We start from the raw sequence: 17,664 nt of genomic DNA on the forward strand, positions 1-17,664 counted from the left end.
GCTGTGGGATTTGGCTGGTGAGTCTCAGAGCTGGGGGCTCTTGCAGCATCCTGAAACTTGCATTACAGGAATTGACACCAATAAAGGCATGGTATTTTTTCTTGACTTGTTAGTCCTGTGTGCTTCCTTGTGCATCAAAGTACAAATTGCTAAATATCACGAGATACATGGCAAGTTCCTTCCTTGGCATTGTGTTTCTAAATCTTTCAGTGGTGTTTTAGCACTCCTGATACATTACCCCATTATTTCTGCCTGGCTCCTCTCTTGAATGAAGACCTACAAGAAAGACATGGTGGTGGGGTGCACAGGAAGTGAATGTGGCATTCCTAGATGAGAATACAACCTAGATGGGGGCTCGAGCAAGCACCCAGTAAAAAATGGCAGGTTCCTTGAGAGAAGTACACACAGTACCATGAAAGGTCAGAGAAGAGAGCAGAAGAGTTTACAAGTTAAAAAGTAAATATAATGGGCTTTGATTTCCAGCCCCACTAATCCCTTGCTGTGTCTTCTTGGACAAGTCATTTAACTTTTCTAGGCCAAAATTTCCTTGTCTGTAAAATAGGGAAATACTAGTAACGACTCCGTAGTCATTGTGTGGGAATGAGATGAATTAATGTATGCAAACTATGAAAACTATGCCCTGGCACATACTCAGCACTTGATAGGTATTAGCTGTTAGGAAATATTTTCTAGCTGAAAGATCAAAGACAGTGGCATATGGCTGGTGTTAGGAATTTGAACTGGATTCTTAAGGCTGGAAACTATCCCCTGACCCATCTTTCCACTACAGCTTTAGAACAGGGCATCTGACTGCCAGAGCCCTCATTTCTTAACATCGAGAGGTCAAACTACTTATTAAAGTGGAGACATATCTTCAATAACTTTGAATTAGGAGAAATAATGATAATTCAAGGCCTCCTTGCTGGACAAAAGGTAATTAACTGCACAGAGAACCGAATAAGCCCTGAGCTCGGGCCTTTCATTGAATTTGTTTCACATCTCAAGATGTAAGTATTTACAGGTCAAGTGCTCTAAGAAGAATAAAAACATGTCTTTTCTCTCAGAAAAGCTTTCTTCACACTGACCTCAACTATTTTCTTAATCCTTAAACCTCTAATTAGAGTTCCAGTCCAAAAGCTAAACATTCAATCTCCCATTTTCTCTATCCCTGGCTTAAAAAAAAAAAAGGTAAAATAAAGGGAGTTCAGTAACTAGCCTGTTCTTTGGTCTCTTGTGTAATAACCCTTCTTTGTATTTATGCCACATCTTTCAAGTGAGTTTCTCCAAGCCCTTTACAGACAGGATCTCATTAATGCCCCACCACACTGCTGCGAGACCCTTGACCAACACGATTATCCCACATTTACAGATGAAGAACCAAGGCACTTTGTGCACTCCTTTTTTCTTTCTACAAACAATGAAGCATCATAAGGGCAAATAATAATTATTCTGATTCTCACAGTACAGCTGTAAGCAACCAGCCTTGCTGAAAAAACAAGCAGTTGCTCAATTCTTGGAAAATTTCTGAAGAGTTGTTTAAACTGAAAGTACAAAGTGAGAAGACCCAGAGGCCCTGAGAACATAGAGCCACAGAATGCCAGCTCTACAGAGACCCACTCCCCAAGCAACCCTGCCTCCCACACATACATCACAGGTGGCAGGACAGAATCTCAAAAAGAATATGATTAAGAACTCAATTAATGCAATGTATATTCATGCCTATTTATACTAGAAGACTTTTGAAATGCACCAGGAAGAGCTACCCCTCTCCCCAATACGGCCCCACTGTCATCCTATAACATCTTCTCATGGATTCTATAGGGCATTTCCCCTCTCACTGTATATGTAGCTTCTCCTCCTACTAGATTCAAAATACATTAATTAAATCCAAGAATAATCAGAGGTGAACTATATGCTAAGTTACTCTGCCTCACACTGACATTACAAAGATGAATTATATATTAATCTTAACCCCAAGAATCTTTCTGAAGCCAGCTACACCATATTTATTTTTCTACCATGAACACATAGAACAGCATCTAGCACATGTTAGGTATTATAGAATAAATGTTTGTGTCTCCACAAGACTCATATGTTGAAGACTAACTCTAGTGTGGTTGTATTTGGAAAGGAGGCCTCTAAGGAAGTAATTCAGGGTAAATGAGGTCATTAGGGTAGGCCTCTCATCCTGTAGGATTAGTGTCCTTATAAGAAGAGACACCAGCAAAGCCCCTCTGTCTCTCTCTCCCTTTCTCCTCATTCATGAGGAAAGACCATGTGAGCACACAGGAAAAGGTGGCCAACACAAAGGCAGGGTCCTCAACAGACGCCAACACTGCCAATACCTTGAACTCGGACTTCCAGTCTCCAGAACTGTTAGAAAATAAATTGTTGTTGTTTATGTCATTCAGTCTGTGGTATTTTGTTTTGGCAGCCCTGGCAAACTGAGACAGTAGCTATTAAACAGATGTTTGTAGAGTTGATTGTATTTTGACATTTTTGTTGGCTTTATTTCCATACTAGCTCTTTTCTGAGGGTCTTAGAAGACTGACTTAGAAGCTGCTATTGTCTCTATTTTGATTTTCTTTGATGCTGGCACATGCTGCCCAGCTAGCTCCACAGCCAAAGTTGTTGGGGTTGAGGTGGGGAGTTTCCTTGTGTTTGACTGTTGCCCCAGGTGTATTGTGCAAGGACCAGCCCTGCAGTGAGCAGAAGTCTTAGTTAGTTCTACACATAACTCTGTTTCCTAGTTATTATAGCTCTCTCTCTCTTTACACACACACACACACACACACAGACACACACACACACACACACACATCTCTCTTTATTTTAGAAACATCAGAGAAGGTCCCTGAAGGTCTATGTCAGGGGGCATTTGAGAAAGTCATTCTTAAAAGGTTTCGTTTTCATGCTTGTATCTATTAAAATCTGTTTCCTGTGCCTAGAGACAGCTGGTTTTCAAGAGGACACCCTGTACCTTATCTTTCTCCTTCTTCAGGGTAATGTCCCATCCAGGCCCAAGCGTTCTGCCTCTAGGCACTGCACATTTTCATTTCCTCTTTGTATTAATTTTTAACCCCAAATTCCCCAAATCTTAGCCTTCACATTCATGCTCTGATAACCCCAGGATGCAGATCATTCATATTATTACTTTTACCAATAAGGAAATAAAGTGTGTTTTATAGTTTACAGTCTACACATCATAGTTACTTGCATCATCTCATTTGACCTTTGTCTGCTCAGTTGGCTACAATAAAATGTCATAGACTGAGTGAGTGACTCAGACAACACAATTTATTTTCTCAAACTTCTAGAGGCTGGGAAATACAAACACAAGTGCTGGCTGACTCAGGCCCTGTTGAGGGCTCTCTTCCTGGCTTGTGGATGGCCGCCTTCTCAGTGTCCTCATATGACATTCAAAGAGAGAGCTGGAGACAGAGTTCTCTAGTGTCTCCTGCTTTAAGGACACTAATCTTGTCGGATTAGGGCTCCAATCTTATAATTTCATTTAACCTAATTACCCTCTTACTCCACATACAGCTACACTGAGGGTCGTGGATTTTGGGAAGGGGGTGGTCACAACTCCGTTCATAGCAATCTTCTTGGGACTTAGGAGCGTATCACAAAATAAAGCATAAACAACAACAAAGAGAAGAGAAACAAGGATTACCCAGATCCAGTGCTACTCAGCATGCCACTGTTTCTCCAGTCAGGCCCAACCTTAGCACCCTAGTCTAACCCTGTGGTAATGGAAGTGCCCTCTGTCCTGCCCTTATCATCCATTGACCTTCCCTGGGAGAAAGTGACTAGGAGGGCTCTTTATCGCCCTCTGGAGGTTACAGTGTGTCATAACCGCATTACAGTGAAATGGATGATGAAAGTACAAGAGATTGTTGGAAAGCCCAGAAATGTAGGGAATGAAACAACTAAAACAAAGTCTGGGAGATAGCAAAATAGTCTCCTCCTGGGAGACTATTGGGAATTTTAAATTCAAAATCAGCAAAGTGTTACTTGACACAAGCCCAGAGACTAAAGTGGTCAGGGCTTAGTAATGCTGTCAAAATAATCCTTCCAAGACTTGCTTTTCGCCTTCTGTTTATCAGGATTCTTGCTGCTCTGAGGAAATCAAGCATATGCTGGTGTCAGGGAGGGGCTATGTGGAGGCAGCATTACACTTTGAAGGGCTTCCATAAGATAGCAGTAATGGCAGGGGTGTTTTAAGGTCAACCCAGCCCTGGCTAGCCACTGCAGAGTTTTGTGCTTTGAAAATGCTCCCTCCCTGGCTTCCTTCTTATTCTTGCCTCCCTTGAGTTAGTGTGTTCAAAATATAAAGTGTCGCAGTTCATCATTATTCCCTCCAAGGTGTGTGCAATCACAAATGCAGACAGTACATCTTTTGAATGCATATGCTTAAAAAAAGATTGATAAAAAGGAAATCCTGAAGCAAAGTCGGACAAACCATTTGGTGCTGGAGGGCAGCTGCACAGCCTCCCCAGAAGGTGATCTGGGAACCATATTTGGATTTTGTACCCAAAGGATTTCACCATACATGGATAGCCCTAGAGTTAGTGCATATTCTAAATTTGACTTTGCATTTCTATCAACAAAGAAGAGGATGGAAGAATAGAAACAGAAATTGATCATAACACATGTATAGATTTCAACTGCAATGTGAATAAAATGGAAAAAATGATGAACAATCAAAAATAATTTTAATTTTCATGAAAAAATATAATGTCTGCTGGAGAACACTAATTTATCTTTCATGACCAACTCAAGCGTCACCCTCTCTAGAAAGCCTTTTCTGACCTTCTCTCCCAGAGAGAATTGATCATCTTTAACTCACTCTACCTAGAACAGGCTTCTACCTAGCATTGATGACATTTATTTTTTTTAACTTATGTTTCTCTCCCATAACTAGACTTCTTTTTCTTTTTGGAAGGAGTCTCGCTCTGTCGCCCAGCCTGGAGTGCAGTGGCGTGATCTCGGCTCACTGCAAGTTGCACCTCCCAGGTTGATGCCATTCTCCTGCCTCAGCCTCCCTAGTAGCTGGGAATTCGGGCGCCCGCCACCATGCCTGGCTAATTTTTTGTACTTTTAGTAGAGACGGGTTTTCACCGTGTTAGCCAGGATGATCTCGATCTCCTGACCTCGTGATCCACCCGCCTCGGCCTCCCAAAGTGCTGGGATTACAGATGTGAGCCACCACGCCCAGCCAATTAGATTTCTTAAAGCCAGGAAAGGATGCTTTCTGTTTGTCTTTGTCTCTCCAATACATGAGCTAGTATCTGCCACATGGTAAGTGCTCCATGAATATTTTTTTGAGTTGCAAATTTGAAAGAGAAATCCCAACTATTGTGGAGAAGGCAAATCCATCACTCAATAAAATTCTGTGAAGGTCCTGTGTATCTTCAGAATGAGCTCTTCTCCCTTTCTGGACCCTTTTCCTCTCTTCAAGACCCCTTCTCCTCCAACTGTCCAGACTCGGAGAAGTTGTCTGTGGCCATAGCCCCAGCTGATAGAACTAAAACTGCCTTCTCTTTCCTAACAACTCTCTGACCTCAAAATGTCTCTCTTTCTGCCTCTGTTCTTCCATTCCAGAAATTAAACTAATTTCTTTTTATTTAGGAAGAAGTATCTGTTTTCCTTTGAAAAGATAGCAGCAGTTTAACCAGAATGAGTCTGTAGTTGGAGAAATTTCAAGAATAATGATAAAGGGCAAACAAGAATTCCAACCCTGGAAAATCAAACCCCTGCCAGGGAGAGACTTATAACCATGACTTTGAATCACATTGATCTTCTTTCCTCTGGCCTGTTGAACTATATTAAATAAATTTGCAATCTGAGAATTGTGTGCAGTGTTTATGCAACTCATCCACCTTACTCCACCTGCTGACTTCTTAACCCAGAGTGCTAAAATTAGAGCCATTGTGCACAACCTGGAGGCCGATACTTGATTTTTTTTTGGAGAAAGCAAAATGGGCTCCCTATAAGAGTGGCCCTCTCATAATTTCCACCAGATTCCCAAGGCTATCTTCAGTCACAAAGGTTAAGAAAACTAGACTAACAGAAGACTCTTAATTCTTCTCAGGGAGATTTGAATCGATCTTTTCATAAAAACTTTCACAGATAATAAATAACCTCCCCCTGTAAACCCTGTGGTTTTCTGATCTTTTTGCAATCTCTAATAATCCTTAACTCCCAATAGTATTTTCACAGGTACATTTTTTTCACGACAGTGTATCAAAGTCACATTAAAATATTCCCAGTTCTTTATAATGCAATGCCTACCCCCCAAGATTCTCTGGTAATTAGGTCAATGGCCTAATAGAACAAACATACTGGGAACAAGCTGTAAGAATATCGATTCTTTATTCCTCAAAGCAGCATTTCAAAGTCTGCAAATGAAGCCTTAACAGAAAGAAATATTAATGTAAGACTACACAAGAAGGGAATAAAGAATCACAAAATCTAAGACTTGGGAAGAAACTCAGAGGTTATTATTTTTTCCTCTCATCTACTCCTGTGATAGTTATTATGGTTTCTCCAACAAATAGTCATGCATTATTATTTGAGGACCTCCAATGGCAAAGAATTCACTACCACTCAAGGTATTTTATTCCACTGTTATAATCCCTGAATTTTTAGAAGATTCATCTTAAAATTTAGTCAAAATCTCCCTTCTAGTTAGTTTGCTGTAGAAATCTATGTATCACGACTGCCTCCTCTATCTAGATTGCCTTTCAAAAACTTGAAGGCAGATTTTTTAGTCTCTCATTCCTTATCTCCTTTAGACAGCACTTAGTCCTACATTTCTTCGCTTATCTTCACAGTTTCTGATACTGTGTAGTTTGACTAGTAATTACACAGAGAGTTAATAAAAAAATGAATGATTGAGCACATATCTTAGCTGTATCTCTGCAGTATAAGGAGATGGCAAGAGATGCTCAGGATTCTAAATCAGGGCATCTTTCCCACCACCTACTGCTGTGGGTTCCCTGGAGCATGGTGTGGTGGGGGTGTTCTAAGCTGGAGTGGGGAAGGGGGACACTCTATTAATAACAATGTCCTGGACATCCATCTCTCATGAGTTAGCCTGAGCTAACTAAAATGTATTAAATATATAAAACCAAGCTGTACCCTGACCACCTTGGACACATGTTCTCAGGACCTCCTGAGGACTGTGTCACAGGCCATGATCACTCATATTTGGCTCAGGACTCATATCTGAACTTTCACACATGCCCTGAGACCTAAGCTTAAGCAATCATACAAACAAGGAACAAGTACCTTCTTGATTCCTGCATGTAGCCAGGACTTTAAAACATGAAGATGCCTATGGGATCAGGCAGCTTTTAATAGAGTAAGACTTCAGGATGTCAGAAGATAGGGGCAGGATAGAATTCAAGAATGCTTTCTCAGTTAAATAGATTCACATTATTTAAAACATTATGCATTTTAAAAACACTCTTAGTTTAGCCCTTGTGGTTAAGAATACAGAATATGCCACCAGACTGAAGAAGGGAGGGTGAATCCAGCTCTGCTTCTTACTTGCTGTGAGATTTTGAAGTACCTCAGCTTCTATAACAATACATCAATCAAACAGGGTTGTGATGAGAACTAAATGTGTGGATTAATTAAAATAGTGCTCAGTATAGAGTTATATATGTGTGTGTGCAATTTCATACAATTATACCCATTATGCACTGTCTGTCTTCATGGCAGCTGTATTTCCCTAGGCATGTCCTGACAGGTACAATTGTGCCTATGGAACTATACCCAAAAGACGCTTTGGAAAAAATCTTGCATTGGTTGTAACCAAACATCTTACTATGGTCCAATGACATCATTAGAGGATGATATTGCTTAGAACGAAGGCTGCTGGCTGACTATTGAGAAACCTGGATTCTGGTCCCCACTGTGCCATAGATTACCTCATTGGCATGTCCACCTACTGAACTTCTCCATGCCTCAGTATCCTCAGTCAGCTTTATCACCTTCACAAAGCCCTGATGGGCAGAGTCTAAGACCTGCTCCATGCCTCAGTGTCCTCAGTCAGCTTTATCACCCTCACAAGGCCCTGATGGGCAGGGTCTATGACCTGCTATGTTGATAGAATGGTCCTAATCATAATCACATAAAGGACTATTGATAAACAGATCTAATTACCCATAGTGTTTCCCCCTCTCTCTTGTAGATTCTTCAAGTCCAGATGGGCTTAGAATGAGCCATTGTCATCCTAGTCTCTATTTCTCTCTATTTTCCTTCCCTTCTATTTTTCTATTAGAAGGACACCTGTTACATCATGTGGTCCATCATCATTATTTCACTTCAGGCCTGATTCAGCATTTGATCATTTCTTTACACCCATTCATCATTCATGGCTTTTGATGTTGTAAATAGCTGGAAAGCAAGATGAATCAAAGAGGAATAAACCAAAGAAAAAATAAAGCAAGATAATAATTTAGAGTTTCCTCATAAGGCCTGGAGAGGACTCTGTGTATGGGGCACACTCCAGGCTTCCTTTCTGCTCAGTCTCACCACTGTCCATGCAGAAACTCAGTGACATGGCTTGGGCAGAATCTGCCAAGGCCCAGCCCCATCTCATGACACCAGCAGATGACAAAGGGAAAAAAGTTGTATTCTTGATCACAGGACAGTGTTTTTTGAGATCATACTATTGTATGTTCTACCCCATAAGGTTTTGATCTAATGGTGTTCCTGCCATGACTATATCAAAAATAGTCATCCTTTCAGGGTAGAATTAAGCAGTATCAGAAGAAAGTCTTAACTCGCAGTAGCCATCCTAACTGGTGTCGTTCACCATTCCTTGCATGAAGTGTATTCCATCTTGCTTATCACTCTCAATTTCTCATATTTCATTTTGCCCAAATTCTTTCCAAAAATCTGATTTTCACCTACTACTTATATTAATAATGGGCAATTTAGGCACTAGAACCTATTGGATACCATGCAAATTGAAAAATGATATCTTCCTCAGATACTATGATATTGAGCTTATCACTAGTCTTGAAGCTTAAATAATAAATACAATTTAAAAAAATCATCCTTTTATTTAGCATTAGGAAAAAATTGCCCTGTATTTTTGTGAATTTTGTATCAAGTTGGAGTAATTATAAAAATAAAGGAAGTGATAACATTTTGATTTATAAAACAATAGTATTACAGTTTTGTCAAATAAAATGCCCCAAATCTTTCTGTTTCAAAATAGCAAATGCCACAGTTTGTCATTATCTTAAAAAAAAAGCCTGAGAAAAAGAAATCTGATTCCCAGAAGCAAGCCACCTATTCTCCATGGTTATGACTCATATACTAACTACTTCTCTCTAAGACCTGGACAACTGCTTCTATTAATACAGCCTGCATGTATGCTCATTGTTTTAACAGCCCTCAGTAAAGAAGACTGAAGCAAAGATGACAAAATATATGTGGCAAGTGTCCTTCTGAAATTCAGATATGCTTATGATCTTCTCCTTTGCACTTAATGGATTCCAGCACAGAATAAATAATAAAGAATTATTGCTATCCAGTTGAGGCAAATTAAAGTCAATGCATTTGAGACTTCAGCGGTGAATTGACACTGGCCCTGAATACCAATTGCAACTCATAAAGGTAAAGAATAATCAAGGATTTGGCTGGAAGTCTGGAAATAAGCTTCCCAGATGGGACCAATTTGAGGTTGAAATTATGCAGAGTTCTGGAGGGCACGCACCGTCCCTCCAGCCCAGGCTGAGACTCCACTGGGCATCATGCCATCACACTCACCATTCTTGCAGAGCAGAACAGCCAGGAAGTCCTGAGAAGAAGAATTGATAAAGAGCAAAAGACTGGGTGCCTGGGCTGTCACAAAGCTAAATGCGATGTTTTCCTTGGATGGAGCTGAATCTGTGTAAATAGCTGATGATGAGAGGCTTATATTCTTGGTCACAGGATAGGGTTCTTGAAACATGTAAGTAACCGACGTACCAGCCTCAAAAACAGCAGAAACCTCTGCAAAATATAAGAGGGGAGAGCACACGTTGAAACCTTTAGATCCATTGCTCAAGCTAGCCATAACTGCTTTCTCTTTTCCTATGCACTGGGCACTGTGTGAGGAGTATTACATGCATCAGACAACATGTTCCCCACAATAATTTTGAAGTGGCAGAAGTCACTATTCTTAACTTACAAATGAAAAACTTAATGCTCTCATAGGTTACAAATCTTGAACAGGATTGCATAGCCAGAAAAGAAAGCTCAGGTTTGCCTCCTGTGGTTTAAGTCCAGCTCCACATACATCTGCAAAATAATGACCATGTGCCAGGCTAATTTCCTGAGAAGCAAAGATAAAATGTCCCTGCCTCCAGCATAGTGCATAGAGAAATACACTGGTACCATCTTACTCCCAAAACTGAGAACCTGACAGTTCTAGTTTGTGTTCTTCTCCTGGTATCTCAGGGAGATTGTGGATGGTCTCTAAATACAGAACAAGATATTAGGGTGAGCAGCAGTAATTCTCTATGATGTTGGTAAAGCATGAAGAACAATGAAAACAGCAAAGAAGAAATTTATGGACAAAGCACAAAAGGCATAGGTCTCCAACTCTTCAACTCACTTTTTTAGATGTGTAGGCATTGGTACTCAGTTCCAAAACATAACCAAGACTTGGGTAAATAGGCTTTCCTATGGGAAACAATCCCTCTAGCATAACACACTGAATGGAGATCTGCCACCACCAGGAAGAAATATGGGATCTAGAAACTGATAAAATTCATTTAGTGGGATCTGTAAATCACCCAGCCTCCATGAAGAATGCTCTAGCACACCAACTGTTACCATGTTAGTGTAGTGGAACTAGCACTGAGTGACTCAGCACTGGATATGGAGTCTCACTTGATTTCAGGCCGGCCATGTGGTCCTAGGCAAGATAATGAACTTTGTGGAGAATGTTTTCTTATCTGATGAATGGGAATCATAACACTTACCTCATCAGTATTTCTCTGATGTGTGTGATCTAATGTATGTAAAGCACTTAAGAGAGTTGCCCAGTACAGTTTGAACTTACAAAGTTTAGAAGAGAATTTAACCTGAATCCATGCCAATAGACTTTATACAATATATTCATTTATTAAATGTTCGTCTGTCCAAATGCTGAGATACTCTCCTTAGATGAAGGCTGCTCTTGAGTTCACTTTAAATTTTATCTCTACAGTAACAGAGTGTGTGGGGAAGTCTCTTTCATAGTGCAGCGCATCTTAGATCAGGTAGCAAGCCTCTGCCATAAAAACTGCACAGTAAACATAAACCCACCTTGGCATGATTAATTTCCCTTTGTCCTAAATGGCATATGGAATGTTCCAAATTCCCCATGAAAGTCTCTGATTGAGTTAGTGGCACCTAGAATATAATAATACCTGGCTTTTGCTTCCTAATTCTATTGCAAATGTGTTCCACCTTGTGAAAATTCTGTAACAATCTGTAATAGTGCCAAAAAATTAAAGTTGCATATTTATGCATATTGCCTAGCAGATTGGGAATACTAGTTCATTTTTACTAAAGGTTCAGAGAAAGTGTTTTGCATTTATCATGCAGGTTACAACCTTGGTACTCCTGTTTATAAAAATATGCAGCAGACATCTGTGACAGTGAGAATTCTGGTTATCAACAGCTTGATTCAAGAATTTTCCTTGAGTAAATTTTCTCGGGGATATTTGGTCTGCGTTTTGAGCTACTGCCTCCTAGTTAACAAAATAAAGGACTTTTATTTGGTATTTGTGTGTGTGCTTAAATGGAAGTAAAATTCAGAGCATTCTGTTAGGAATAACATAGATATGGGCATATACAAGATACTACTTTTTTCTTTATACTTAAGACAATAAATTAAAAATGAAAAGCATTTTGTAATTAGAAATGTCAAACCAAATTTCTGTCGTCACTCTTCCTCCAGCCCCAGTTCTAGTTATTTTTAATGTTTAAATATTGTCTGTTTTATCATAAAGCTAAATTCAGCAATACACCTGGACTCTATTATTCTTTCAGTTTCTTATACTTTACAATCTAAGAGTTTAAGCTTTTGATCAGATGGGTTGAGTCATCTGAATATCTAAAACCACTGGCCAAAAAGGATAAAGACACTTAACTTGAAAGTGATTTCTAATGACCATGATGATTCTCCAAGGTCACCGAGCCACTATCAACAACACCTCTAGAACATCCACTTGGTGGAAGAATCTATGCTAACTAGATTCTGAGATGGTAAGACACATATTTTAAAAAAACAAACATTTGGGCCAGGCACGGTGGCTCACACCTGTAATCCCAACACATTGGGAGGCAGAGGTAGGTAGATCACCCGAGGTCAGGAGTTCGAGGCCAGCCTGACCAACATGGCAAAACCCCACCTCTACTAAAAATACAAAAATTAGCTGGGTGTGATGGCAGGTGCTTGTAATCCCAGCTACTGGGGAGGCCAAGACAGGAGAATCACTTGAACCCAGGAGGTGTGGGTTGCAGTGAGCTGAGATTGTGCCATTGCACTCCAGCCTGGGTGACAGAGTGAGACTTTGTCAAACAAAACAAAACAAAACAAAACAACAAACAAAAACAAAACAAAACAAAAATACCAATGGACCAATAGAAGTTAACCTTGGGTGTGATGTGTTAGTGACAGAGACAATGTTTTCCAGAGCTGGATGTCTCTGAGAGCAGAGCCTCCTGAGACCTGCAAGAAGATCTCCATATTGACAGGGCATTGGTGGAAGACATGAAGTAGGAGAAGGAGCTGGAAATGGGATGGTACTGGAGGGTGTGTCTCTGAGCCTCCATGGGGCCTGTAGACTTGGAGATAAAACCTGAATCTACACACATCCTGCAATCACAGGATCCCATTCAATCTCACGTTACTCAAATATAAATCAGGATGAATTCGGTCTTGGGATGGGTGAAAGATTGGAAGAAAGTACATAAAAGCACAACACATAGTAGGAACTCAATGAACAGTAGCCGGTTTTAATAATAGTAGTAGAATTAGATTTGGAATTAGAACAAACAGAAAGACCAGTCCTGGGTAATGAATAGTCTAGAAATTACCCAGAAATCATCCAAGCTCTAATTAATTTAGATAAAATCAAACAAGCTAAATAAAAATAAAACAATTGGAAATTTGAACACTGAGCAATTATTTCAAAAATTATTATACTTTTCTTATGATAATGATCCTGTGGCTATGTGTTTATCATGAGTGCTTATATTTTAGCAATACATTATGTAATATTTGTAGATGAAATAGTACTATATCTGGGATTTTCTTCAAAATAATAAAGGTGGAGGATAGGACTTGAGTGTATCGATGAAATAAAAATGATCATGAGTTTGTAACTGTTGAAGTTAGATAACCGGTGGATGGGAGTTCTTAAACTCTTCCCTGTCCTACAGCATATGTTTGCCATTTTTCCATAATAAAAAGTAAAAATAAATGGTATAAATTGAAATGAATATAAGTATTAAATGATTTCTGGACAGGTTTTTGGCAATATGTAAAGAGTACCCAAATGTACATACTTTTATTTTTTTCACTGAAATTGTTATTAAGAAAATAATCAATATATGTGTTTATTTTAGCATTATTTACACACAAAATTTTAGATACTGAAAAATTTCAATCAATAAGAAGAGTCAGCATTTAGTGAGACTTTACACGCCATGGGCTATCCCATGTGCTTTGTGGAGCGCTCATCGAATGTTAAACACAACTCCCTGTGAAAGAGTCCTGTGCTTCCCACATCTCATAGATGAGGAAACCAAGGAATCTTGAGGTTGAGCTACACAACCAGTGTCATACAACGTGGACTGTAGATGAACCAGAACCTTAACTCGGGCAGGGGTGGTGCCAGAGCTCCACGATTTATCTGTGAGCAGTAATGCTCTGGTAATACGATGGATTAAACAAGAGAAGGCAGTAGCACCAGATGGAACATATTGCAATCATTAAGACGGATGCTAACAAATATTGGTGACTTACACAGAAATGCTTTTGAAAGGAAATAAAGAAAATCCAGAATATAAAATGTGATGGGCAAAATTATCTTAGTTATATTAAGTGCAAGGGGATAAAAAACTAGAAGGAAGTATAAATTCCCTATTAATGATTATTTCTGAGTACTTAGATTGGGTTTTAACTTTTCTAGATTTCTAAATAAATTTTCAAATAAATTTTATAAATAATTATCTTACATTTTAATTAGGAAGAAAAAACATTTAAATTAAAACACCGTGACAGTCGTACCCAGGTTCTTTATTAATGGTGTGTGTGTAGGGGGGATAAGAGAGATAACAACAAACACACATCAGCAAATGGTGTTGAGACAAGGATACACCCACATGCAAAAGATTAAAGCTGGATCCCCTACCTCACAACAAATATAAAAATTCACTCATAATGCATCAAAGACCTAACTGTGAGAGCTAAAACTATAAAACTCTTAGGAGAAACCATAGGTGTAAATTTTCATGATCTTGGATTAAGTAAGGCTTCCTTAGCTATGATCCTAAATGTATAAACAAAAAAGATAGGAGACTAGAGAAAATGAACTTGATCAGAATTTAAAATTTAGTGTTTCAAAAAGACACTATGAAGAAGACAAAATACAGCCCACAGAACTGGAGAAAACATTTGCAAATCATATATCTCATAAGGGAATTATATTCCAAACATACAACAAATTATTACAGCTGACACGAGTAAAAAGAAGAAAAATTTAAAATCTACAAAAGATGTTAGACATTTCTCCAAAAAAATTATGTATACAAATGGACAATAAGCACAGGAAAAGATATCAAATATCATTAGTCACTGGGGAATGCAAGTCAAAACCACAATGCGATAGCATTTCATATTCATTAAAATGTCTATTATCAAAAAGTCAGACAATAAAAAGTGTTGGCAAGAAGGTGAAGAAATTGGAGACCTCCTTCACTGCCGGTGAGAATGTAAAATGGAACAGCCAATTTGAAAAAGTTAGAAAGTTCCTCAAAAAGATTAAACCTATAGTTACCGTGTGACACAACAATCTCACTTCTAGGTATATATCCAAGAGGATAGACAACATATGTTTGCACAAAAATGTGTACATATTTATAACAGTGTTATGTATAATAGCCAAAGAAATAAAACCCTCCCAACATCCATTAACTGATCAATAGATGAATGGATAAACAAACTGTGGTGCTTTCACACTATGGAACACTCTTTGGCCATTAAAAAGGAATAAAGTAATGATGAATGTTATAACACGGATGAACTGGGACAATATTATGTGAAGTAAAAGAAATCAGACACAAAAAGATCACATACTATATGGTTCTATCTATATGAAAGGTTCAGGATGGGCAAATCTACAGAAAAAGAAAGTAGATTAGTGGTTTCCAGGGACGTGGGAAGAGGTAACTGGGGAGTGGCTGCTAATGACATGGAATTTATTTTTGAGATGATGAAAATATTCTGCAACTGATGGTGGTGATGATTATACAACTGTGTGAATATCCTAAACATCACTGAATTATACACCTTAAAAGAGTGGGTTTTATTGTCTATAAATTACATCTCAATAACAGAAAAAGAGAGAAAAAAATGCGCAAAACAAATGCTGCATATTTGAAGCTATGGAATCATATTACCTTGTTCACGTATAGAATGAAATTAGGGTCATAAAGAGAAAAAATGAACCAAAAACAAGCTAGATGGACCTCCTGACATTTAGCAAATTAGTACACCTTTATTAACCCCTAATAAGTTAAATTTAGATTTTAATACCTGCTCTATTTGTTTGGATGAGGAATATATGTTGCAATTAATTACTAGTTTATTTTTTATGATGATTACTTCTTCATACCATTATGAGAAACGGAAAAATGGCCAATGAAACATAGTTCTGACCTACGAATTGGTAATGAAAAAAATGTCCCTAATTCTATCCAAGATATATTCAGTATTTACACACCATCTCCTTGAAATATACTGTGCCATAGTAAGTAGCATGGAAGGCTGCCCCAGTCGCCCAACAGACCACCCTCTGTTCAAAACCATTTTGTAGCCGCTGGCTCCCCATTTCAGTTCCGGCCATATTCCCCAAGGGCAGTTGGCAGGGCTCAAAGATGTGACTAAAAAGGCCATCTTCCATACATTGTGAGGACTTAATACTGAGGGAATCATTTTCTTAGAATTATCAGAAAGAACGAAGAGTTTGGAAATAGTAAAATACAAAGCATATGGAAAGGCTAGGCACACATTTGCCTATGTAACTGGCAGATCATAATTAAAAGTGGGAGGGAGCACAGAGATGTTGCAACATATGCAGGGAAAAGATACAGGGCCGTGGACAGAAGAAAATTAATATGAATGGTTTTGGAGAAAGGAGCCAAAAAAAAAAAAGAAATTTGGCTACATTTAGAACAATATGATCTATGAGATCTTTGAAGAATGTCCCCAGAGAAATGCAGAGAGGTCTACTGTTCATGTCCTTCCAAACAAAAGACTTGGTTAGAGATGCTGAGAAGAATGCCTGTGCATTTCAGTGCCTGGGTCTGATAGGATTTATTCTGTTTGTGCTCCTCCTAGCATGTGGGATGGTTCAAAGGGCAGCATTCACACTTCTCAGGGGAAGTTGTTCAGAGACTTCCCCCAGTGTGAATACCTTGCAGCACTTTGCTTGTTTAGCTCATAATATGAGCCCCTGGAACTGAAACTTTTATTTTAAGCTTCCATGCAGTTAACCCGAAAAGTTTTACCATTAATTTTCTCCCAAGAAGCATACCATGCTCTTCAGCAATAATAAGTAAGTAATTCAAACTAATTCAGGAGAAGGCCCCTGTATGAATGAACGGAGGGCTCAAACTATAGTATCCTTCAAATAAAACAGTGAGTGCTTTTTTTCCCTTTTGTTTCTAAGTTCCAATAGTAGTAAGCTGGACTAAATAAACCATTGCTTTGTAAAGGTGCTTCGAAGATGTGCTTTAATGAATTGAGAATAATTATTTATAATTGCTTTGATTGTTTGTAAATGGTATCTCAAAGTGATTCAAGCATTTTATTTTAATAATTTAAATGCTGCTCTTGAAATATTGTTTACATTATTTACTGAACAAACTTTTTCCATCAATTAAATAAACTTTAAAATGTTGCAAAAATTGAGAGTACACCAAATCTTTTTCCTTATGTTTGAAAAACACTACGTATTTATACTGAATATTGAGATTTTCTAGTTTCTTGAGGTATCTTGAATTCATCTAGAGAATTTACACAATAATCCTCATTCCTTGTCCAAGGTGTATATCCGTGATTATTAATTTGTGTCAATGTAATGAACTCATGAGATTGTGAAGGGGTATAGGAAAAGCCCTGAAGCAGAAATTTTGACTTTCATGTGTGTTTCAGTCCCAGCCCACCAATGAACTAAATATGAGCTTCCAGACAGGGCTTTTAAAGCCTCAGACATTCGCTCAAGTCACCTGCAGAATAGGGAGATTTCACCAAATACACGGTACTGTGTTTACTAATTGACTGATATTCTCTTTGTTGTAAAAAATAATTTAAGATGGCTTAAGTATCTTTGAGGCTCCCCCAGGGCTAGATTCTACAATTCTTTGATTACATTTGTGGACTGA

At 38.6% G+C, this 17,664-nt stretch overlaps 1 protein-coding gene across 5 annotated transcripts in view; it reads right to left on the minus strand.

The window, feature by feature from the left end:
• Nucleotides 1-17,664, minus strand: part of CNTNAP5 (contactin associated protein family member 5) — an 884,209-nt gene that overhangs the window by 113,390 nt on the left and 753,155 nt on the right. For all 5 annotated transcript variants that reach the window (XM_055262660.1, XM_055262659.1, XM_055262661.1 and 2 more), the window contains exon 19: nucleotides 9,790-10,014. In XM_055262660.1, coding sequence (XP_055118635.1) covers nucleotides 9,790-10,014 — 225 coding nt within the window. The remainder of the gene's footprint in view (nucleotides 1-9,789; nucleotides 10,015-17,664) is intronic.

The sequence above is a fragment of the Symphalangus syndactylus genome, chromosome 22 (assembly GCF_028878055.3).
Source record: "Symphalangus syndactylus isolate Jambi chromosome 22, NHGRI_mSymSyn1-v2.1_pri, whole genome shotgun sequence".
NCBI classification, from domain to species: Eukaryota; Metazoa; Chordata; class Mammalia; order Primates; family Hylobatidae; genus Symphalangus; species Symphalangus syndactylus.